This window comes from Haliotis rubra, unplaced genomic scaffold (genome assembly GCF_003918875.1).
Source record: "Haliotis rubra isolate DU_JTF1 unplaced genomic scaffold, ASM391887v1 Scf321, whole genome shotgun sequence".
In the NCBI taxonomy this organism is placed as follows: domain Eukaryota; kingdom Metazoa; phylum Mollusca; class Gastropoda; order Lepetellida; family Haliotidae; genus Haliotis; species Haliotis rubra.
This window is the reverse complement of record NW_025766993.1, coordinates 957,596-985,038: the sequence shown is the minus strand read 5'-3', so window position 1 is coordinate 985,038 and position 27,443 is coordinate 957,596. Positions and strand designations below refer to the sequence as shown.

At 38.1% G+C, this 27,443-nt stretch overlaps 1 protein-coding gene across 1 annotated transcript in view; it reads right to left on the bottom strand.

Moving 5' to 3' along the window:
- The window catches only part of LOC124283802 (cadherin-related tumor suppressor-like), a 126,583-nt gene that overhangs the window by 40,421 nt on the left and 58,719 nt on the right, over nt 1–27,443 (bottom strand). Inside the window, 3 exon segments of the mRNA XM_046719830.1 lie at nt 17,662–17,863; nt 18,578–18,921; nt 20,971–21,166. Coding sequence (XP_046575786.1) covers nt 17,662–17,863; nt 18,578–18,921; nt 20,971–21,166 — 742 coding nt within the window.

The window sequence follows — 27,443 nt, the reverse complement described above, 5'->3', positions numbered from 1 at the left end:
TGCATCGATAGGTTTTCATTTCTACCATCGATTAATTGCTATCGGAGACTCAACAATTGCAATGCATCGATAGTTGGATGCATCGTTACAACCGTGGTGTGAATACAACTGAGACATCTGACAAAGAATTATCAAACTCGTGTAAAAAATCTACTGCCAAAAACACAACATATTTGAAGTACACTCTTTAAAAAAGTAGGGGAGCCTGAACTTTCAATTTGTATAGGAAGTATAAGCATTAACAAACTTTTCAAAGACAGACATCTTATGAACACACCACCAGTTTTCTTTATCACCGCACCTAAACACAACGCATGGAATGCTCGTGCACAACACAGTAGCCCCATACACGTGCATGGGGCGTCATTCTTGATTTTGACGGTTTTCAAGAAGGTCGATAAATCACTGTAGACTATTAATTTTGACAATCATCTTGTATCACACAGTTGTTAGTGTTTGTTTCTAGCCGGTTTTTGTTTGGTTGAAAATGAAAATCATACACATGCAAATTTCACGTCATACACCAATAATCTTTCAAGAGCGATTACTGTACAAACAACTATGGTCATAAAGAAGTGCAAGTGGTGATGCACTCTCAAAACATTCATTATTATCATATCAACAATGACTGACTCCAATATATCTCCCAATTTTTCAATCATAAATTCAAAATGAAGTTCCCCTACTTTTTTTAAAGAGTATATTTACAGTTTCATCATAGGCAAATATATACCTTTAAAACCAATACACAGCTATGACTGGTTCCATTATGACTAAAAGGGTGTTATAAACCCCATCAAGTCAGGTATGTTAATATCAGCTGCACCTGATGTAATGGCAGGTTTAACTGGATCACATCCCAGCAAACAATGCTCTCCATAAAACTACCTTTTATACATCTGTTTGATCACTCACTGTGTCTATTGTCTACTTCACAGGGTAAAATAACACTGGAGCTAGCAGTTCTAGTTGAAAGCCTATTTTGATTAGTTCAAAATATATACACATCTGTGTTTAAGTCAGCCAGTCTCCTCCCACAGAGAGCAGATAAAACAAATGCACTTAAACATTTTTTCTCTCAAACCTGTCTATGATATTTCATGGCTCTAATCTTCCCTGATAACTTCCCTGAACATCTTTAGAATTCATTTATTTCTGTATTTCAGGTCAGGTTTATCATTTTTACAACTTGATAAAAAAAATCCCCAGCTAAAACATGTATCCTCTTACATGTCACCAGGAAACTAGCACCTGCTGGCTGAGACTGTTCCCCTGACAAGGACTGATATTGTCTGTTCACACATACCCTCTCTGGTATTTAACAATCAACCACCATAAATTATGAACTTTAATCTTTCGAAATATCTTCACAGTCTGACTGGAGAAATCATTTAAACAAGATTTATGGTCTCTATTGTGCAAGGGGAAAAAATACCCAGGGCACTTTTGGGCATATACTCGTTGTATATCTCAAAGATAAGAGATTATATACACATCTTGATGCATTACATGAATGATTTGGCAGAACCTTGAAAGAAGAAGTTCAAATTTGTATTACAGTGTCTGCACTGTCATGAACCCAGACAGTAAATATGCTATATACCTGAACACTTCTTTTACAACTACTTCCTTTATTGCGTTCATACAATAAAAGGATCCATCCATTTCAAAGCAAACAGAATGTTTAGAAAAACTGAAACATTGTATGACATATATTTCTTAAACGAACTTACCTCAACAAAAATCCCCCACATATGTACAGGGTAACTATTTAGCTTTTAAGTTGTTTCAATATTTGCTAAGCATGTGTGACATAATTGACCATGTGCAAATATGTTTCATGGAATGGACAATAAAGCTTACAAGAATATTATTAAGCAAAGCCAACTCCACAAACAAAATATTTAAACGAAAGAAAACGAAAATACTCCAGACGAAGTACAAATCCTACATATGGCCACTCAAAAGCAGCCATTATTCTCATGCAACATGACCTACTGGATAACTGAGTTAGCGCCTGTGTTGTATAACCGACAAAACACATGTCACGTGTGTGATATGCGCCTGTATCAGCACAGGGTGTCTGTCAAAACATGAACCGGGTTTACATCAGAACAGGAGTCAGCATTTATCTAGATGCAAACATGATTAAGGTAGGGGATGAAATTCAAGCATATAAACTTGCACAAAAATCACATCAAACAGGTGATCCTATATACACAAGCAGAAAAACAGTCTTTGAAATCCTGATCCCATCGTTAGATTCAACATTTCTTGTACTATGTGATTAAGCTCACAGTGTCCTGAACACATATATTAGCAAGATCTGTTTCTTTCAGCCTTTTTGAAGATTCCATCACTGACAAAATGCATTTCTCTTGTGTTCAAGAATATTTATTAAGCCAGTGTGATTTGTCAAGTTATCTAATCATCAATTGATGACACATTTTTGAAAACCTTTAACTCCAAATAAAACCAAGCAGATCTGAAGCGATCCCATTCCCAAAGAAATGAAACTTTCAAAACTGATGAACGTGCACTTTTTCGCCTTCCAGTGTATAGCTGGTGAATTGAATGCAACGTCTGAGTTGAACTGTTCATCGATCTTCTCATTGTTAAGGGCCTATTGTCATTTGAAGATGCACCAGCAGTTTTTACGATGCAAAAGTTATATTATTTGTCAGCAAGGTTTGAACTACATCTATGTGATGGCCAGGCAAGATCCCAGCCATTATAGTTGATTATGCAAGATTTCCACCCATTACAGAAAGCACTGCTTGCAGGAACGAAGATTCTATTCAATGATGACTCACAACGCAATATCTACTGTTAAAGATAACTATCCAAAATATTGATTTCCTCTTATTCAACACAAAGAAATATACAGCCTCTGTATCTGCAATCATGATATGGAAACGATGCAATGATATTAATAAAAATATACTGCCATTTATTACTGGAAGGAATTTCATTATTCAGATTCCTTTTCTGTGTTTTTGTGCAATCTTTTCATGTATCGTGTAAAATACATATATATTTTTTCTTAAGATATGTTTTATTCATGTCATTCATACAAAATTGAAAACTTAAATGTAAAATCTGTCTATGCATTTCAAAATGATTTAAATGGTCGCCTGGGCCTTGAAGAATTCCTTATCTAATCTGAAGGAAACCAAAAAGAGGCTGTAATCCCATGATGCCGCAGTGATAGCAGCAGAACGTAAGTCGACGCAGAATGCTAAGAATAGTCAGTCAATGTTGTCTAAGCCACCTTGATAATAATTATGTTTGTTTAGGATTTCTTTCAAGTTTCAGATTGGCAAATCATACGCCATCTTACAAATATTCACGTCTGCTAAAGTCCTTTTTCAATAAGGGTATTTTGCCTCTGTGCTAAATTGATCGACTTGCAATTATTTTGAGGTTGTCTTAAAGCAGGTATAAGGATGGTAAAAGACCTGTTCCCAAAGAAAACACTGTTGCCATACTCAACAGCCCTGAACCACACCCACTTATTGACCAACATGGCACTAATTATAACACAGACCTTCAGAATAATCCCTCGGGGCTTTACAGACATTATCGATAAAGATGTTTCAGGGCCAATCTGATTGATAAAACATAAACCTGATGGTTTCTTTGGAACTTATTGAATTTTGAAAAACAATGCAGTTGAAACACACTAAATGCCCACATTATGACAATTAAAAACATCAATATATGCAACAGTCTCCTTTAAGCTATCAGTTGAGTACAAGTCTTCAATACAATGATCCAGTCCTTGTGTATCACTTAAACATATGATAAAAGAACCATGCCTTATCTATAAAATGTCAGTTGTAAGGATAGTAGCATATGATATAGCCATTAGACCAGTGGTTATCAGGAAACTAGTATCCAGTGTCCGTGCAGACCTCATGTAAGATAGCAGGGGCGATACATTAATAATGGCTGTGAATCCGTAAAGGAAAGACCTTGAATCCCTAGTGAAACTGAATCAATGGTCATTACAACCATGGCTTGGAGTGGTCAGCCATGAAACAATTCAGAAGCTGTTGTCATCGATGGTGGTCAATCAGCCATCTCATGGCTACTAATGTGAGTTGAATGCATAGCCATTTCGTTAAGAGTTTGATAGCTCTTGCAGTGAGGAGGGGGTGAATTTTTAATAACATTTTCACCGCTTCATTTCCTCCAGGTGTAGGGGGCACATGTCCTAAACTTGAACATGTCATCTGCTTCAAGATGGGAGAAGATTTCAAGCACCTGCTCATTCATTAATTAATTGCACTTTTCTCATTTGGAGACGGAATCATTAATCGCATATTTTCCTTGTAGGAAAGATCTGTCAATGAGTATTTCCTTCAGTACATTTCTGAAATACTTTGAAGGCAGAGTTCAGCAGTGTACAGTAGCATACATATATAGACAAATCAACAAAGTTCCCTGAATATAAAGCTGAAACACGCAATAGGGAGATTCTTCTTCTGTCATATTTTGTGGACTTATATTAGTGTGTGACCTTTTTTTCAACCCTAAATGTGAAAGAACATAACATTCATAGCATATTTATTTCTATAATCTTGATTCCTTTGCTTTCATCATCGGTAAGCATGGTTTTACGTCATTTCTACCAGAAAAGGACATGTATTACACATGGGAATTTAAGCTGAGGTCCGACATGACACACAAACACATCCTACAATACCCATAGAGAACGGTATAGTGTGGACCAGAGCATATAAATGTCTACACTTTGCCTCTGTCCTGATTGGCCAGTAATGCCAAGACACATCATGGCTTAAAGGCTGCTCAAACATTCATCTGAGAAAATAAGAATGATTTCATTTTCATATTGACAGAAAAAAACATAGCAAATCTGTTTTCTGACATCCACGAGGTAACATGTTGCTCTTTGAACATCAATATAATAATAAAGTTATAATAATAAAGTAAGTATTTATATCATATACTTTTCCAAACATCTTTGCTCAGATGCACTTAGACAAAGGCACTGTCAAAAAAGTGAGTTTTCAATATGAACATAGTCACTTGAGACTTTCCATTTATCAAATTAGACTGGTAACAAACACAAAAACTTTTAAAATCAATAAATTAACTTTAGAAAACTATATTTATTTGCCAGCAGCAACAATCACAAAGTTTCCCCTCACTTATCTCCTATTTACAACACACAGACTCTGAACATTTTAGGCAATATCCAGTTGTAGTGTCTTAAAACACAGACTCTCCACTTGGGGAGTAGGATAAAATGGTGTGTTTACACGACAATTGGTGTAATAGGTTGTGAGGTCAGAACACAACAAGCTACTATCAGAAAACAGCTAAATCACCCAGCCAGGGTTGGATACGTCACTCTGGTTATTGTCAGGAGGCTGTCAAAACATCCTTCGCCATGCCAGGAATTTCTCATTTTCGGGGGAATATTTAAAAACATTTTTTGTTTGGCTATCCAGCACAGATGAAGCGAACAGATGGGGCTTGTAAGTACTCTTTCTCGGAAGCACTTATTGGAATTTGCAATTAGGCTTTTTTCCAATATTTTTCATGTATTTTATGTTTCAGATAATTCTATCATGGAATAATATGTACTTAATTGTATAATTGAAAAACAACATAACCCAGCTCAGTAAAACAATCTTATGGACATAATTTGTAGACATCAGGAATAATCTTGTTTGATGTAATTACTGAAATGATTAAATGGTGGAATTGTAATTAGAGGCCAAATTTTATTGAAAATTGTATAATAATTGTATGAAGATTTTCACTGATTTCAAGGTTGCAGACGGCATGTCCCATACTGACATCAAAGATGGCTACCAATATCACAGACAGTGATTGTAGCAGATGTAAAGAATGGAAATTTCAGATGAATCGGACAGAAATGATCTGGAATCAATTTGTTGGTCATCGTAAACATGCTCAACTGTCATGAAAGTATTCCAACATTTCAAGCCTTGCTTTTGAAGATGGGGTCGAGAACAGACAGTAGGAGTCTTGCCCTTAAATCCCCTGACCCATAACCTCACCTTCAGACTGGACAGTCCTGTGTGGACGAATGCGTGAGAGTGCATTCAAACATTTATAATCCATAATATTGACACAATTTGTCCAAAATATCAACTCAATTGCTTGTCTTTGCCAAATATTATCCCAGTCAACTGAAAACACTTGGTAATAATTCTGTCACATGCTATTTACAGATGAGAAATACATGTGAACACTTTACTGTCCATTTCGTACCAGCGTGAAGATCAATGGACTTGAAATCAGCAACTTGTATTCATATTCCAGTTATATAACATAGACATGATATACTGTGTCGGAGCTGCTTAGCATTCATGTCTGGCCAAGGAAGGTGATCATCTATTGCACAATTTCTTTTCTGTCATTTTCGGCCACAAAGAAATTAAATCTAATCAGCCGAGAAAATAACCCAATGTTATATCCTTTCTATCACAGAGTGATCCCTCGTCCCAAAAAACTCATTTCATTCTTCGACTCTGCATACTTGACAGAGACTTTACGATGCTTGAAAATTCACCTACGATCCCCAATGTATTGAGGTGCGAGATATTCACCAAGACAATATCAATAAAAGACACTTTTTGTCGTTTGGCGGTGTATATATGTAGGTATTAGTCTGCCCTGGGACGAGACATCTGAACTACTCACCAGACACCACTGACAAGATAAACACGTCTCTATTATCTCCTCTTCAATTCCTCGTAGGGAGAGCTTTCTACGCCTAACTGCGGAATATTATAAAACTTCTCATATCCCACAAACACCTTAATTCCCTAAAAGGCTGGGGAATGATAATTGGCTTTTGTTTCGACAAGTGAGACTTAGTGCTAGATGGTTGTAGCTTCTATACTTAACATGGGCTAAGCTGCTGACATAGAGCAGTCATGGTGCGAAGATGGCTTAGTGTCCTTGTACTAAAACAGCACCATCCTTGTGTTACAGTAAAACGATAACAAAAAATATTGTCGTTTTGCTTGAGACAAAGAAAATTTATATTACAAGTGTAATATTCATCTTCACTATGATCTAACATCAACATTCTCCTTGTTTCAAAATGTGGATAACTTGAAACATTTTCAATCATTGTTATGAGATAAGAGTAAACAATCTATCCTATATCGTTAGCAGATTAATATTGACAATGTCTATCAGTTACTTCCGTCAAGGTTTCTGACATGATGACCCGTAATAGTGAGTAAGTATGGTTTTTACATGGTGCAATAAGTCACACACCATACAGGGATAGAAATACTTTTTTTCTAAGTGTGCCTAAGGGCACCAGACAAATATTTTAGGTGTGCCTTTCAGAAATCAAGTATGCCCACATGTTTTTAGAATAAATGACAATGATGATGATCATTTGAAATTTAATGTTAAATAAAGAAATGGGTTTATGAGCATTCAAATATGTATGGTATTATTCAGTTTGGAAAAAAATAATTGTTTTGGGGATTAAATGAAAATTAGGCGTATCAAAAGGGCACAGAGAACACTTTTCAGCCGTGCCATTTCAATATTTACTGTGCCATGGCATACTAATATATGGGGTATTTCGAACCCTGCCATAAATGGGCATCACGAGTTGTATGTAGGTCTCCGGTGTGACGAGAGAATGCTTCAACCACTGGGCTACCCACCACCCCTCTTCACTGAAGAAGTTGTCGTGACTTCAAAGAAATTACAGCTTGCAAATGGCACATCAAGAAACTCAACTGATTACATATTACAGGTAAACTTCTCATGACATTAAACGGGAACTTTGTTATGTAAATGGCACATATACAGTCGTGTATACACGTATATAACTCGGAACACAAACAATTGGAAGGCTGTGATCGTAATACCTGCCAGCCAAGACAGACTGACTTTAGCCATACAAAAAAATCAGGCTTTCTTTCAGCACAAAGAACATATCAGCTGTCAGTGTACGTAGCCGAGACGCAAGTCAGCGGGTGCATATGCCTCTGACGACTCTCAATACCTACATCCCACACGACTCAGGTTAACTTTTGTGCTGACCATCGCAGATGTCCCTGCCGTGATGTGAGGGGAAATACAGGGATTATTTCAATATGGATCTGTTATTGGCTTGTGCCCCTCCCTCTGACTGTTCCGACTGTTCGACATATTCTCACACTCACTTCCTTCAACACAACAATACACTCTCACTCACAACACCTCGCTGTTGCTCCATCCAGACTTGCAGCATCAGCCTCCTGCTTATGGAGGTTCTACACAATAATACAATAACTCATTTGACCGGTCATTAAAAGCTGTATCTTGATGTTCTCAAACAGTCAAATGCATTGATGATATGGCCACTCAGTCAAGTGAAAGGGCTTTTATGCAATTGTCGGCGATATTTCAATTAGACCTGAGAGTTTGTGTTTTGTGTTAAGGGGAACGCGCTGTGAGGAAATTGGTGGTCCTAACAAGCTGGATTTAAGGCTAACAATATGTGTCTGGCCAGTTTTATTTTATGACGTCTAGCAGTTTATGTTAACCCAGGTTGCACCGACACAAATTACAACACAGAGAATTGGAGAGGACCTGGGCACCATGAAGCACAGTCTCACTTTTAGTGCTGTAAGCTTTAAATACCCACGTCTGGTTCAGACAAAGTGGTGATTGATCTTATGAATAATGTCAGACATCATCGACACGTAATCACCTTTTATGACAGGCATAAATTAGTGAAGACTACTTCTCCATGGGGTAGATCACAGTGACCTGCTAATATGTCTGAAACTGAACCAAACAGGTGAGTGAGTGAGCTAGCATGGTTTTACCCCACTTTTAGAAATATTCCAGCAATATCATGGCGGGGTCACCACAAATGGGCCTCACACATTGTACCCAAGTGGTCATATTGAACCCGTGTCTTTGGTGTGACAAACGAACACTTTAACCACTTGGCTACCCCACCGCCTCTGAACCAAACAAAACAGTGGTTGATAATGAGAGCAACAACCTTGTTGCCATGGTGACACATAATCAATGAGGTCTTCTGATCTTTCCTGAGCTTCCAACCACTAACATAACAAATTCAGAAGCTATTGTGATCATTTAATACCCATTTCAGGATGTTCTGTTGACAGTTCTTGATTAAGGAAAGATTCAACAAAATAAAGTTGTTATTTTAATAGCTATATGTCAAGTGAAGCAGTCGAACAACAAATGTACAAGTTGGGTTAAACTGTTTTAACCAGCATTGCAGACATAGGTTGCTTGGAACTCAGAAACTGCTCCACAACATCAGTCCCAATGTCGGGATTCAAACCCAGTACTTGGTAACAGAAAACCAAGACAATAACTCTTCAAACAGTTAACCAATCACACAGACAAAGTAAACAAAATCAATCAAGAACTTTAAGCCTGAAAAGGCTAATTACTTTTTAACAAGACTTCTTTCAAATTGATTTTTCCCCACCGATCTATATTAGGGGCAACACTTTGCGTGAGTCCAGATACAGTCTAGTTTAACTGGCTAATTCTATCGGTTGTTTAGAAGGGTGAGATTACTTGTGGAATAGAGACTTCATGGAAACCCGAGACATGTCACTCTCAACAGCAAACAAGATAGCGTAGACAAAAATACATTCCAGCAGACAACATCAACACGCTAAACTCCCAATGGACCTTCCAGCGGAACTTCCACGATGGGCCCACTTGGCAACTGCGGGAGGTGTATACCACTCACATCCAAAATTTCAACTGTTTTTTTCAGGCCCAATATTTTCCTTGTTGCATTGGTAAAAAGTTTATGTTAAATCAATATGATTGTTTCAGACATCCCCACCCAATTTCTGAAAGTAAATGAATTAAAAGGATCAGAGTTGCTGAAATTGAAACAGACTTGTTCCATAATAGAATTTTTTTATATGTTCTATGTTGCTTTTTATTGTTTTAGTCTTATACTTTCCATTTTCATTTCTGCTAAATTTCCAATATGAGCGCTGTAATTCACTTATTTAGTGACACAAATGTTCATCGCTGGTCTGTGCACTTGGATCATTCAGCCCATGGACAAACTCCTAACACTGCTAAGGCTCTTGGCAGCTCATGAGATGATGGCGTCCTCACCTAGGGTTGGCAGTGGGATTATGATGTTTGCACAGAAAGTGATTCTGTTGATATGAAATACGAGAAGTTTCCTGAGAAAAACAGCTGGTAAGAGCAGCCATTTCCTTCCAGACGGGTCAAGTATTGGGACAAACAATATTTATATTCTCAGTACTCTATATCTTCCCCCAAACCAATAACAATCGGAAATGAGGCAAATTCAGAATACTTAATCAAATCAGCCAAAAAATTATACATTCCTCTCAACCGATTCAGATCAAAAAAGTTTAGATTACTAGAATCAACAAAACAGGTAGAGTTAAACAATCCAAGACTGCTTGTAAAAGGTGGAAGGAAATAAGTGGTACACATCATGGTCATGACTGCTGCAGTCAACTAAATCAGCCCTGAAATGATGATGGAATCTGGCAGCCATATTGGCTGATATCATAAGGGTATCATAAACCAGTGATGAACTCCAGGACTGATTCTGATTAACTGATTCCTGTGAAGACTGATGACTGATGTACCTGCTAGCATGTTATCATAATGAAGTCATAATGTTGCCTAGTTCACAACTAATTACATTGTTTTATGATCTTGACATTATTTCCGGTTCATTTGGTTCTTGATCTGTCAAGAAAACTTGTTTGAATGTCATTCTCACTTTTAATCAACAAAACAAAAAATGTTCTGTAAAATCTCCATATTTATCTCTAAAATCATTTCACTTTTCATTTCGTTATTTTGACATTTATTGCTTTGTATTATAGACAAGACCTTATTTATTATTTCATACATATTCAAATGAACATTTGATCATTATAACTCCTCCGACGTAATGTCAAATTGTATTCATCATTATGGATGAAAATGGATACAGTTATTTCCAATTAATAGGCAGATGTCAGAAGGAGACAGCATTAATTAAACATTTATGACAACATTAAAGCCAGAACATTCTCAAACGTGTCACCGAGTCCAAAGATGTCACAGTTTTAATAGAAACATAAAACTGTCATTAAACATGACACGTGTTGCCAAAGTTCATCAGCATCACGAACATCTTGACGAAGCTAATACACGTTCTTTAATCCTCTTCAACAGTTGAGGTTCAACTGAACAGGTCTGCTTAAGCCTTGTAATATTCCGCAACCGCTGCTAATAGCCCATACCAACCTCCATAACATGAACTTAAGGCTGTTCCAAAGTCATTTTCAAGAAACCGTAAACAAAAAGATAATTACAAAGCAACAGCGTCTGTACACGTGTATTTACACACCATTTTCCGAAGTAGAACATATATTATTTAGAGATTATCAGAATCTCTTTTTTCTTGTTCTTGCTACAGCATATTGTTAACAAAGCAAATATCTGCCGTTCTGTCCTTTGTATACAAACATTTTCAACTTGTTCACATAGAATTACTTTCTGAGGAGAAAGAATGAAAATGAAATGCTTTTAAAACTGCTTTTGTTCCTAAACCAAAGAACAAAGCATGATAAGAGACATTTCTGGAACATGTAACTTTCAAAAACATCACAAATCATTATGAAAGTTACCACATGTTCAAATGAATTATTGTTCGTTTCAACTTTAGAATGTTTGGGACTTGTAACACTAATCCAAAGGTAAATGTGTGGTTTACAAAATTAGAGTTATTTAACCCTTTGTAGAAGACAAAAACCAGTACACCATTAAAACTGAATCTTGTCATATTTCTCTCTCATTTTGTCCATAATTGTAAGAATTTCATCATGTCGATGACCAAATCTTGCAAGTGTAAGGAAGAAAATAACTACTTGTCAGCCATTTAAACCACCTGATAAATTTTATAATATTTCAACTATCTTAGCACTCAAACATTTCAGCAACTTTCAGCAACTTAATAATTTGACATTTTCAGTGGGACAAACCAAGTTCTTATTCCACCTGGTTCATTGTGGACCTTGTTTTCAATCTTCCATAAAATGAAATACAAAGTAAACATGTCTCAGACCTCTCATGTCTCAGAATCATTAAAGAAAGTTTCTATTGGACAACATCCCTTTCATATTTCAACAATTCCAAAGTATGAACACCTTCAAAGGAAATAACTCCCAAACTGATTCACCTGAAACGAGACCTATGAAAAGATTTGCAATTTTTTCAATTTCAATACAAGGGTACCTTTTGCTAATACACAATATCCCCCCTTTGAGTAAGACGCGTGAGGTATACCAGAATGGCTTCAGACTTATGATCATATTCATCCATCGATGCACAAAACTATTACCTTTCCAGAATCTACCAGTCGGTAATGTCTATCAAACCCACACATGTACTAATCATCCTTCTATCCCTATCATCAAGCTTCTCCCAAAGGAATTACTATTAACTGTGACAGTCTATCGTTTTTGTTTACTTTGAAGGATGGTCTTTGAAAATTTACAAAACATTTCTGAAGATTTCACTCTCAGTCAATGCGTCCCATATTTCCACTCCAATGAACATAAGTCAATGGAAGCTTGACTATTAGATTCAGTCGTCACATGACCTGGCATTCATTTAATTTCAGAGGCAACAGGTGCAAATAGCCCATCAAATAGACGTACATTTGTACACAAACGCTTTTGCATCCATCAGAAAGCCATAATGGCGGCTGACATGAATATGTAACTGTTACAGGTGACCAGCCTCCGTACCCCTTTCACTGGGGGATTATATAGAAACCTGATACATTTATTCATATTTCATGTAAGTTATGGATTCAGGTAGCTTGTCACCTGTTGAATGATGTGGGAAAAGTATTAATTTGGGTTGTGTTTCTCATCATTTACTGTTCGGCTCTGCAAACTTTTAAGAAAAGTTTCTCGACATCTACATGCTCCGCTTGCTCTTAGAGATGCAGAGAGATGCTGATGCTGCTGATCACTCACTCCACATATATAGCCAGCAATGTCTTTTCACTGATGACTTGGTTCACATATATGATCAAACCTGCATCATGAGATGTCTGTTGAGACTGAGATGAGTGAGATCTTGGTTCGTGGAGTGAGACAGTGAGATCGTGGAGTGAGATTGTGAGATCATGAGTGAGATCGAGTGAGATCAGTGAGACCTGAGATCGAGAGACAGTGAGATCGTGGAGACAGTGAGATCGTGTGGTGAGACAGTGAGTGAGATCGTGAGATCGTGAGTGAGACAGTGAGTAAGACAGAGATCTTGAGAGACAGTGAGATGAGATCCTGAGATTGTGAGTGAGACTGAGTGAGATCGTGGAGGAGACAGTGAGATCGTTACAGTGAGATCGTGGAGTGACAACAGGGTGATCGTGGAGTGAGACAGTGAGATCGTGAGAGTGAGACAGTGAGATCGTGAGTGAGATCGTCAGTGAGACAAGATTAAGATCATGAGTGAGCAGATCATGAGATCTTGAGTGAGAGTGAGATCTTGAGATCTTGAGTGAGTGAGACAGTGAGATCGTGGAGTGAGTGAGACAGTGAGATCGTGAGGAGTCAGGAGCTTGAGCTGCAGTGAGTGAGGAGTGAAAATTAATCATCTAAATCTAATCTCAACAAGATTAGACCAAACATGAACAACATCATCCAATCAAGCTGCAGTCAATCATCCAAATTACACAGCTTGAACACATCATCCAATTTAGTCACCTCTTACAAGTGCTACAGTGCTAGGGACCTTTTTCGACTGAAGTCCCTACAGGGTTCTGTGTGATAAGTGAATATCCTACCCAATAACATGTTAATCTGTCCAATCTGAACACGAACCATCGCATGACTTCCATACCCATTCAAGCTACAAATGAGAAAACGTGTAAGAAAATGCATTAAACAAAACGTGTCCTTTTCTTCAACTGGAGCTAACTCCCATATCATTCAAATAGTATAATCAAACAGAATTTTAAAAATAAATAAAAAAATTCAGATACAAGATTTTTTTAAACGATGAACTACCATTAGTCATGTTTTCACTTTACATTACGCAGACAAATGAACACTGCGAATAGGAGGGCAAAAAGGTGTACCTCAATCACAACCTGTCTCACAATAATCCTCTAAGGAATTTAATGACCAGTAAAAACTGGTGTGATGTATCAGTGTAACACTAGTCATCAGGCAACCCCTACGCACAATGGAAGACAGAGAACATCATCAAAGACCCTGGAAGGTAAACATGGCCGCTCTTCAATCTGCACGTCCTCAATATTTGTTACACCTCCGTCCTCGCTGATTGTGACCGAGAGAAAAAGGTGAGCACATTCCTCCAACTTGAGTGTAAAACAGACCCTAGATTTCGAGCAATTGCAAAAAATTGATACGGCGTAATTGGGAAAGGTCACGTTTAATTCGTCAACCATCTGCTGAACTGTACATTCTCTGACACTTTCAGAGATGCATATTCAGTACTGACTGACACTGTGCTCCTTTGGGGCTGATGTGTTAGAATCACAATAAGGAGGTGTATATTACTGGAATCTATAATGTCCTGAGCTTGGAAAGGTGTGGTATTTTGTCTAGTTTCGCATTTGGTAATTGGCAATTTCATGTGCACTGATTTGAATAAAAATAAAAAAATTAAATGTTCAAAAAGCCCTTGCAAACATTTACAAACATTTGCAAACAAAAATCTTGTTTCATGATTGTAATTGACAATTTTCATGTGTATTGTTGAGAATGAAACCATGCTCAGAAAAATAAATAAATTAACTGTTTAATTACAAAGCTGAATGAGTGTGTGGGTGGAGTTTTATGCCTCTGCTGACAATATCAAGATAACTGGGTTTCAGCCATGTTGGGGATACATATGGCTTCAACTGCACAGGGAATCAAACTTTAAGGCATAGCTTGCCAACATTTTAACCACAACACTTAATCATAAAAAAAGCGAGTATTCCGACCATGAATGTGTTGAAGTTTAAATCCAATGAAACTAACAAACCATATCTACCCTCCGATACATTACTGTAGCTAAATGCAACATTTCATGAACATCATGGCGAGAATGACAAAGCTGACCATGACTGACTGACTGAGTTTGGTGTTACGCCGCTTTTAGCAATATTCCAGCAACATCACAGCGGGGGACACCAGAAATGGGCTTCACACATTGTACCCATGTGGGGATTTGAACCCAGGTCTTCAGCGTGACGAGCCAACACTTTAACCACTAGGCTACCCCACCGCCCCAAAAGCTGACCATGAACTTAACAAAGGAGACCTGTGGGGGACAGAACAAGTCCACCAACAAGTGACTCTCCAACTACACACCTACCCAAAGACCACTGAAATTGTTTGAAGACTGTTTTACAACATAAACAACAAGCTGAAACAGACATGGTAACAGCTGAAGAGTCCCCGTAGAGAACTTGGGAATGTGTTGATCTAAGCATGCAAACCCCATGTGAGGTGGACATAATCTGGAACAGTTTTACAGTTAATTGGCAGCTGAAGGTTTTGACTTTTGCCTTCACCCCATCCTTGAGGCAATAATATGTTTAAGCTAACCCCACTAGAGGACAAGATCTAAAGCACCTCCTGAACTGGCAAAACGTTGCATTTGTTTAGTGTCGGAGGTAGGTGGGTGTTGGAGCCAGACATCTGCCCTGGTCATTGCACATACCCTTAGGTCTGTACTTCAAGAGAGAGTGAGACAGTCAGTGAATTTTAGTCTTAAGCTGCTTTCAGCAATATTCCAGCAATATCATGGCGGGGGACACCAGAACTGGGTTTCACGCTTTGGACCCATGCAGGTAATCAAACCTGGGTCTTCGGCGTGATGAGCTAACGCTTTAACCACTAGGCTACCCCACCACCCCTTATACCAAGTGTGAAGAATCACAACTCTTGACATACGCAACTGACAAATCTCTGAAATTCCATTCTGCCACACATCAACACACAAATCCATGTCAAAATGAAAGCAATTTCCACAGAGGCCAAGAAATAGACCTGAACATATCTAACACACAAGGCAGGTAAATGGTTGATCCCATGTACAAAATGCTCCCTGAGACCGAGGTCAAGTTTGTTTGACCCGTGGTGGACACCCTGACAAGCTGTGGACTCAGGTAGCTGGTGTATTAGTTTTCTCTGTGGTCAGCATCAGTGTAAACACCACCCATCTCTTCATTAACCTCTAGTTACACGAGGATCCGGGAGGGATCCAAGGGGATATAACGTTCTTACGGGAGACTTGCTGTGAACTACATTATGCCGTCTCATCACACTGTGCTTGTTCTAGGTTAAAGCTGGGATTGGAATAATTTAGTACAACTCCAGAATAACCCACTCAGGATCAACTACAGAGAGTGGAGTCCTCTCCAGCTCTAAGCAGCATAACAAGAAAGGGCTTAAAGTTTGTGAAGAGCAGAACTCGATGCTCTACTGAGACGCTAACACACTTCCTACTATGCTAACTGAATCAGCACACAATAGTGCAACATTGGTTTGGAAATACCACAAAGTGAGTGAGTGAGTGGGTGGGTGAGAGGGTGAGTGGGTGAATGAGTGAGTGACTGAGCGAGCTTAGTTCTACACCGCTTTTAGCAATATTCCAGCAATATCACAGGGACACCATGTGGGTAATCAAACTCGGGTCTTCTGGTGTGATGAGCGAACACTTTACCTACAGGTAAATTATATTTTTATTAAATACCCATTGATTGATAACATGAGTGAGTGAGTAAGTATGGTTTTTACGCCGCTTTTAGCAATATTCCTTCAATATCACGGCGGGAGACACCAGAAATGGGCTTCACACATTGCACCCATGTGGGGAATCGAACCCGGGTGTTTGACATGACGAGTGACCGCTTTAACCACTAGGCTACCCAACCACCCCGATTGATAACATGATGAAAACCCATGCCTGCTAGGACTGTTGCAACAATCGGCCATGTCCCACACCGTGACAACTTCATGTCAGCTCTTCTGACAATCACTGGGGGCCTACCTATTCCACTGTTAACTCACACAGTGGTGTTACAATAGAGACATTCACACGTTTCACTTTGACCCATTTTCTGTGTAATACTAAAAGCAATACACCATCGATCTAACGAATGTCAACCATAATTCACTACACTGTAATGAAATTTGACAGTCATCACAACAGTCAGTGTAGTTGACAGAAGAAACATGTGTAACATGAAACTCAACATTTTTCAGGTGTACAGCAACACTTCAAAAAGGTGTCATGCCGTTTTTTGTTACTTATCCGTGTTAAGTAATCACCAGAAAATTCTTTTTGTTTCAGCAAATGTAATTACTGAGAAATGTTTTGAGATGGCATAATGTACTATGGCAGGTTCAATAAATGTAGCCATTTTGTTTTGTTTCTGACTTTGACAAGATGTCACATGATACCAAATACACCGAAAATAAAACAAAGTTATCCATTATCTGTTCAAATTATCAGTAATCCTCAGCTTGTCAGTATTCTCGGTAAGCCTGCATCGGCTTACTGACACCATGATTGTAATTAATAATGCTCACAACAGATTGTAGTTTCACCGCACCTGATGCATCCAAGAAAGATGAGTCTACATACCTGTGTCTATATCGGTGGCTCTGACGTTGAGGAGTGTTGTCCCAATGGGGGCGTTCTCCCAGATCTCCTGACTGTAAGACATTGGATCAAAGACAGGCGTGTTGTCGTTGACATCCTTCACGTTCATGTAGACGGTAACGGTGCTGACGCGGGAGGGACTGCCGCCGTCATTAGCGGAGATGTTCAGGGTGTACAACTGTACCTTGAATATATAAACAGAACATGTTAGATGGAAACTTTTGATCTACTTGCAACAGTCAAAGATGTGACAATTATTAAAATTTGGTTCCCATACAGAATATTTATTGCCCTCCCTTATCAATTCATATCAAAATTGAAACCAACCACTTTAAAATTGATTCACTTTCACAAATGGCAAGTTTTGCAACTGAATTAAGAGATTGTTTACATTTCATTCATCCAAAGTCCCAAGTCTACGACTAAATCTAATTTTGGGAGAAAGTGCATCAGATCAAAGCATTTCCTGGTTGAAAATGTATTTGCAATATGTATATTACCCCTAGCAGCAAGTAGCAGAGTCTGGCTCTTTGAAGCAGAAGAGCACAAAAAATGGACATAAATGTTATTACAAATTTCCTGTCTGCAACTCGAACAAACTATTTGAGATAAGGTTGCACTACGGAACATGAATTGCAAATCCATAAAAGCATGGTATGTACAATTGTCCTACTGACAGGTCATATATCTATAAAGGTTCTCAGACAGGTATTTGTTTCTCTAGCACTCTCCATTGTGGCGTGACTCATGCAAAATCATCATGATGATATTAAACTCTTCAAAACGTCGAGGCTAAAATGAAATATAATGCACTTCTCTCAAGTAACTTAGCATTCATATATTAGAACTGTCCATCTATCTGTAGCAAATCTGTACTTGTGGCTAGAGTTTTATTTACCTCCTCAAAGTCGAGTTGGTCAATCAGTGTTATGGTGCCCAGGCTGCCTTCAACTTGGAACTTGCTTTTCCCCCAATCAGAAACCAGTTCATAGGTCACCTGACCATTGGATGCCTCATCCTGGTCAATGGCTGTGACACTAGCAACTGTTGTGCCAATTGCAGAGTTTTCGGGGACATCGAAGGAATAAAAAGAGTGGGTGAACTCAGGAGGGTGATTGTTTTCATCCCTGACTGAGATCTGAACATCGGAAAATGACGTCTGCTGCCCATCTGAAGCTTGGATGCGGAAAGCATATGACCTCCTTCGGGATCGACTCAAAACTCTTGCTGTTTTCAAAGTACCTGCAATAAAAACGATTTATTAATGATTTCATGCTGTAAACACTTTGGTAGGAACTGATTTTTACACCAAAGTGTGTAAGCTCGGAACTAAACCAACATAAACATCAGCTTTGTCAATGAAGATAAGTATGCTCTCAACATAAAACTTATTTCTAAGATTCCAGCTTGATTAGCACTGGCAACAAATAGTGAAATTGATTAACCAACTGTCAGCTCCATTCTTCTCAAAAGCTACTTATGAAGATTCCCCCTTGAAACTGTCAGTTGATGCTTGCAGATAAGCTAATTCTCTGAAGGGGGTTCCTAAGAAGCCAACTCAATCATACAGTGTATGGGCAAAATTGGTTGACAATTTAGATTTTATTCAAAAGAGATATAGTAAAAAATCACTCTCGATGCAGCAGTTTCGTGTTTCAGCAGCTTAAGCCTGATCTCTTGGGGAATTAACTTAATTTTGCCAGTCCCGACTGCACATTCATGGTAGATGTGCAGAAGTCGTTACCCTCCAGGCCGGGGGAGGAGAGACAGGTTAACACTCAACTCCATCTCCAGAGCATCACTTATTTCTGTTGCTTCCCGTTAAAAAATGATCAACTGGTGAAATATTCATCACGTCAGCGTCAAGGAAGCTGAACTTCCCAGCACTGCAGTCATCTATGGAAATTTGAAGTCAGCCCTAATCCATCCATGTTACAAGGACTTTGGACACATTACATGGCTTGGAAGCTGGGAGCTCTCATTTCAAAACAGGTCTTGAAAAGTTTTGAAATTAATTGAGAGGAGTCAAGTTATAAAGAACGAGGCAAAAACTACACCAGACCTAGATTTATCTGTATTTTCACAAGAAAGTTATTAAATCTAAAGAAGAAAATCTTTCAAAAGGAAAAACCCATTTCCTTAATCAAATTAAATCTGAACTTTTTAAAATCCAGAGTTGAAAGTTCCAGAGTGCACTGTTTTATAGTGGGGTAGAAATCTCTACTTTACAATAAAGACATATCGGTGCCAGACATGCTGTGGAGCTCCAAGAGACTATTGGGACTTGAAGTAACAGACAAATTGATGGACTGCAGTCTTCAATTGGAGTAGAAGTATGTTTTAATGCCTATTCGGTTGCCAAGATTATTTCACTTTCCTGACCTATCACAGAACATGTTGGTTCCATGACTGGGTCCATATCTCTTGAGGTTCAGCTCAAGCAAATCTTTTTATTCTTGTTCTACAAACCGATCTTAGCACTCAAGCATGGGATGTAAAGTTCAGGTATAGAACTTTGACTGCCGCCATATTGGAACAAAGGCTACAAGGCCACAAGGACACTTTTAACATTAAAGGCGTACAGTAAAGGAATTCTACTAAGGCAGGAATGGAAATCAGAAAGTTAGCAAAGGGAACTAAAATCATGAGAATGTCAGGAAGGGCTGTGATGTGTTTGACATGTGAAATGGTCAAAGGATACATCTACATCAAAGATAAGCCAGTGTCTAGAAATTCAGACACTGTAGAATATATAAAACAAACTGTGTGAACTTCAACTCAAATAATTCAATACAGATTCTTCAATATTGTCTTACCTCTTGTCTGTCTCCCAGACCCTAGAGAATAGATTAAATAGGAGTCTGACTCAAGTCTAGAATGATTTGGCAAGTCTAGATCGCCTCAGCTCCAGACCCAAGAGAATAGATTAAACATGATTCTGACTCAAGTTTAGAATGATTTGGCAAATCTAGATTGCCTCAGTTCCAGAAATTAAAGATTGTGGTGGGCTCCATCAGGATTTGTTTTGCAGATCAATATTTTGTTTGACATTTTTAAATAAGATAAATTTATATCTGGGACCAGTTGTCAATCAGCACTACCTTATGATCTCTGATCATTCCTAACTTGGACAAAAGTCTCATATTCGCACCATCAGGCAATACAGGCACTCTATTCTCAAAACTGCATATATTTCTGATGGATCCAAGACCTTCCAAGTTAGCAGGGCTTCATAGCAATGTTTATATGTTGCCATAAACTCAAGGAATGTAAAAACAATTTATCACCCACCATCTTGACTTATAGAGAAATCCTCAGCGCCATTTCCATTCAGCTGTAACTGTGTGCTGCCGATGGTGTCTGGGTCGGAGACATCAACCTTCAATATGGACTGTCCAAGCTGGGCATTCTCGGAGATGGTCTCCAGGAAGAGGGAGCTTGAGAAGCGTGGGGGCGTGTCATTCTCATCCACAATCCGAATCCGAGCCTGGAAACAAAATCAGCATATTTTAGATATTTTGATTACCAAAATGAAGGACTTCACAAAGAGCAATTTAGGTAAAAAAGAAACTTTTGACATAAATTGTAAAAATGCACATTAACATACTGATGCACACTGTATGCATCTGTTCATGAAGGTGATGCATGAAATGTTCGTGTGTTTATGTACCTTCTGTGTGATGATGCATGTGTCATGTCTCAGCACATCCTGTACATTTGTGTGCATCATCCATTTTAGATCCTGTTCAATCTATATCTCAAAATCACTGCATCCTTAACGTTAAAACCTAGTTTATCTCCTAATTAAGTATGTCCTCCTTCTTTATAACCCTTCATAATTTGCAATTGCCTATTTTGACTTGTACCATGTGTTCCTGTGGGTTTTTTTCAAGTAAACATTTGACTTGGTTTTGCATGTATTTGGGACCTGGGTCACTGGTGGTGCAGGATATGCTCATATCTTGACAAACACCTAGTATTATCACTGTCTCATTGCAATTATTGAAACATACAATGGACTCTTCACTTTGCTAGTTTTATTGCTTATATTTATTAGCTTCAAGACTCTTAACATTTGCAGAATTCGATATGATTTCACACAACGACATTAAAATGACATCAACCTGATCACACCCTATCTAAGAGCTGCAAGTATTATATACTTTCATATTTACCAAGCTGTCACCAAGGCGGAGAGCTTATAAATCTCAAGGCCGGTTGCTAAGATATCCTCAGTGGTTACCTGGCATCTAGCGACAAACACGTCTAAGAATTCATAATACTCCAACTGTAATTTCAGCTTCAAAAAAAGTCTTTTAAGATTCATGACACTTGTTTACAAATGAGCTTAAAATGTTAACTTACACCTTTGAATAGTTCATGATACAAATATTTTTCAACACATATCAAAGCATGATCTTGTCACGACATAGGAATGATGTCGTCTGATTCAAGGTGGCAATGTGAAGAATCCATCAGAAAAAAGTCTCAAATTGACAGATATATTCCGCATGATTAAATGTAACAGGTCTCGGTCTTATTCCAAATGTTTGCAGCCAAGATGACAGGACACAACTACTCAAAGATGACGTAAGATCAAAGGAAAGCGAAAAGCTAAATATCATTCCAGAGTCAGTGTTGCCGGAATATTTCCCTGAGGGGAAAAAATTACTGGTCAAAGACAGGAATGATTTATTTGTATTGGGCTTAAATGCTTATCCTATAGGATAAAAGGCCATGAGAAAGACCAAGTATCCTTGCAAAAGAGCTGGTTTATTTCAAAGGGAATTCCTATAGTGTTTGCCATACATAATACTCGCCTAACAACAGATAATGTGAGAATCATCAAATGGCATATCTTACATACATACGAACAATATGCTCTTTCTGTCTGAGAATATATCTTTGTTCACAGTTAGGATACGGCAAGGAATTAATTTAGTGATGAAGATGAGTTAAATTTAAATTAAAACTAATCCTGCAGAGTTCCTTAGGTCAGGTAATAAACATAAATCACGCCACATTGAAATTCAATCATCTGCTGTGTCCATTGACTCAATTTTTCATGCTATTATGAGCAACACTCAACATTAGGAAACACAAACTCATTATGATTCTGCAGTAATTATCCTCTAAATAGTCACTATGAACCCAGCAATAACTCTGCCTCAATTAAGAGCACGTGCATGAACCCGTAAGGTTCGAAATTGGACACAGGTTAGATTGAGAAAACCAGTAGGCTGTCCTCGACTAAGGATTATGTGAGTATTGTATCCTCGATATGGGGTCGAAGGGAATGCTGGGAGATCGGTAGTTTATAGCAGGTGTAATGAGAACTTAACGAGTTCCACCATTTAGTGTTAGTAAGCATGCTGTAGGGTAAACATCGTAATTGGGTAGATCTGAATTGAACTGATAAGTGTGTTTGGTTTACACTCACATAAAGACCGTGTCTGTTGCCTGGAAGGGTTTTTGGCAAGAGATCCTGGAATCTGTCTTATTTTAAACCAGTTAATTTTACCAAATGAACATTAGAATGAAATCTGGTCTCAAGAAGATTGGGGAAACTTCATTTAACTGGGTGGCAGAAAGTTTCCTCATTGTTTGCTGCCAGCCTGCCAAATCTAATACATTTGCTGTATTTGCAAGTATTTATTTGAGTGACACTTGTCAGCTAACATTATAAAGATGTCAAATTTAAATTGATAAACAGTTCTATAGCCAACTACATCATAACCAGATATTATCTTGAACTGAGTGTGTGTTCATGAACACCTGTCGACATAAGTTTTCAGTGATCCTTCGTATAATTTTCATCACTCTTTTGCCTTTTACAGCCTTTGGAATCTGTTTCGGCAAATATTCAAGACTAACTACCCGTTGGCTTTAATGGTTCGAATTCATACTGCTTTGTGGCACATAATCACTTCTGAAGACATTTGCTGCGAGACTAAAAAGTTTTAACACACATCATACCATGGAGGATTTGAAGCGTTCATCAAGACATGCAAACACACTTATAAAAACTGGGCTACCAAAATCCACTGTGTTAGAAAAAAGAAAATTGCTGATTTGCATTTTCAGAAAAAGGCTTCACACTGCGATGCTCTGATTCCAACATGGCCGACACAACATGGCCGCATGTTCCATTCCTATCTGGTATTTAAACAAGTACATCCTCACATGTGCAACATGCTGCCCCAGTGTTAGTTGTCATTAGTCCTAGCTTCACACACAAATACCATGTTAAAACAAAGCACATCAATACATGTAATGAAATCTAACCATGCCATTTTGACATTTTTCCCTGAAACATCCTCCATTTCAAACAGTTAATCGGACCGCTCATCGATTTTCAATGCTTGATTTCCCAAGTCTAATGATTGCTCAATATGGCTATTGTATACAACATGCGATCATCAGTTTCACACCCTCATCTGCCTGGTGTAAACCTAATCATTAAAATGTATTTCATGAAATGTGACATTTTCACCACAGGCCCTTTCAGACTCACGCAATGCTGGCTTGTGAGGTTAGCAAAACGTCAATGTTTCAACTTGTCTCATTACCATCTGAGTACATCTTCTGCTTCCTATTGTCCCGTTTCTATGGTAAACAGCAGAGAATAAACATAAATAGTCTGGGTCTCGCATGAGTAGATATAAACCTATTACCCGCCTAGACATAACAATGAGATGAATCATGCAGGCAACAGTTGTATCCATTCATCCCAATGGATAGGGAACAAGTGTACACAACTGACTTCAAGTCCAGATTGTCACAGCAATCCATGAAAGAACTGTACGTCTATGATGCATTATTCATATTTTCAAAACATCAAAAGAATTATTTCCCTGCAAACTGTACCCACACAAATCAATCATATTCGCATTGTTTTCTTGCCTGATCTTTCATTTCAAATGTGGAGACTTAACCTTATCGTCAGCCAGAATGTGAGCTGCACAGCATAAAACTTAATCAAGGGGAAAGCTAAATGAACTGCCAGAATGACAGATGAACGAATGAAGAAAAGGAAAGCTCATTAAGCAGATTTTGCTGGCTTATTTATTCAAGAAGGAGACTGGTTATTTATCTTTCAAACAAACTTTTCAAATCTAATTTTCTTGACCTGAAACTGGTGAAATTAACTCCAGTTTATTCTCCTCTTACGATGCAAAATGGTTGCCGAACATGCTGTGATTTATCAACGCTTTTCTGTGTTAACCTAATACCTTTCATCAATCTTCATTTAAATGTGAAATCAATTCACACTGTCCGAAACAACACTCCTTTATTTGTGATTGAATAAAAAAAGAGAGAGCAATCTTTAAATGACCTACCTAGGTGCATGACGATGGAAATCAATCACAGCACAACTTTTATTTGTTTTATTCTCAAACAACAGCAAAACTCCATTATTAGACGAGACTTTAAGCATTCGATATCACAAAACAGCTCTACTTCGACCAAACTTCAAAACCTGCACCCAGCTCTCCTGCCTGTTCTCGTGTCACAGTCCAATTCAGGGTATCTCATTGCCAAGAGTGTTAACAAATAACCCCACCGAATTTGTTTTCTTAGAAATGATACGACTAATCCGAGCCTCAGGAATCCCTGACAGGTTGGTTTCTGGGCAAACAAAACAAGATTTCCAGAATTCACAGGCTCATTCTTTCCACAGTTTGTCTTAGTTAAAATTTCACATTCTCAAATATCGTGAACACGTTTTACAATATAGTTCGAAAATTTCAAACACCCTTGATAGAGGAATGTGTTTTCAAAATAAGGATTTCATGTCAATAACATGAAAGTAATATTTTGGAAAGGGGGAAAGTAAACATGACCGATAGCTATATAAATTGTAAACTGACACTTTATCTGCTTGTAGAGGTGAATTCTGGGACAGTATTATGCAATCACACGATGCACCTCATTACAGATCTTGAAGGAATTACTACCAGCAAACTCAAGCATATCTCCACTAGACACAACGAAGTCTGCATACCAGACGCTTTAATTGATCACAGACTTGATAATTTGTTTTTCAACAAGGTTTAATGCACATTACCCCACTGATAGTGGGAGGGGGAATGTTACCCATGTTGTAACATCACCAAGAGTTATGTTGATAGTAGCCGCTGGTCAGTCCGTCTGCTCTTTGAGAGGTGCAATGGGCAACCTTATACCAATATAGGGTGGTGATCAAGCCGTATAGCTGTCAACACTCTGTCTCAATCACACAAACACAACACACAGGGTAAGTAGACAAGCAAATATGACTACTGTTTCCTCCGACAATGTGGCTACCATATGCTTGCAGACCTTTGACCAAAGATCCCATGTCTACACATTTCATCCATTCTCACTCCAAACCAAAACACTTGCATCTTCGCATCTCAATTTTCAGCCATTAAATACTGCCAAAAATAAGATTTCATCTCCAACTTTCTCCCTTTGTTTCATTCCAAGTTGACAATCTTCCCATCAGCAAATTTGTCCTTTCTCATTAGAGCACACTGCAAATCTAATACAATGTCAATCAGGATGCACTTGTAACCTCTTCGTTGCCATGGTAACAATTTAGGGAGGACAACATGTTCTTGATAAATTAACCTTAAAAAACCCTGAGGAAGCCCAATTCATGATTGAACAAGCTGAGAAAGTGTGAATTCGGAAGAGGAGCTGTGTAAGATTTACCAGCAGTGTGAGTGACAACCAGGTACGCATTTAGCACATGGCTAACGTAAACCGCATGTGAGCTGGGGAAATATCAAGTGTTACACAATATTTCATATCATACACATGGCCATGTTGATGGACAACATCACCTCACACTGGTTAACTTTGAACTGGTAACATATTACTGATTATCAACAACACAATACCCATTTTTCCGGAGCCCTCACAGGTAAAATATACATCGTATCTGTGTTATAATGCCAAAGTAAATTGTTTAAATATACAGCAAAACATGAAAACATAAACACAGAGATATTTCTTTCACAATACATCTTTTAAAAGGTACTCAGAAATTATTAAAAAAATGCTCTTGAAGAAGCAGAAACTCACCAAGCAATTTATCATGAAAGAAAAATATTTAATATGTGTAAACATACCAGAGAATATTGTGTCTATTTATAACCCAAATATCCACTACTATACAAGAAAACATTGTTGGAATAAATAACCAAACATGCACTATTATACCAGAGAATTTTGTTTGATTATATAACCAAATATGAAAGATTACACCCAATATTGTATGAATATTCAACAATTAATTAGTTATTATACCAGAAAATAATTTATGAATATACAAACAAGCATTAACCCAACCACTGACTTTCTCCTCAAAATAAGCATTTACGAGGTGCTCCGAAATTATCAAAGAGTTCTTCTAAAAGAGGCATGAATTCATTAAGCAATTAATCAGGAATTACACACACTAAAGTAAACATGAATCCAATGATAAGGACTTTTACACGCTCTACAGTGACTTGGTTTCATTTATTGCTCTTCAGCCTATTAACCTTTGAAGACTCCTTAGATAAGACCCTTCCAGTGAGTTTGTATCACTGGCTATAATCCACAGCTCGTGCTAGAGGACCCCACTGAAGGAGGCCCCAGTACACACACACAGTGTCAACACCACTTCCTTAACCTGCAATAAATAGGTACTAAAGTCCCCTGACAGATAACCACTAATATCTGGAAAAATACACTGTGGTTGGTGAACCACACTAAATGGTGACCAATCAACTAAG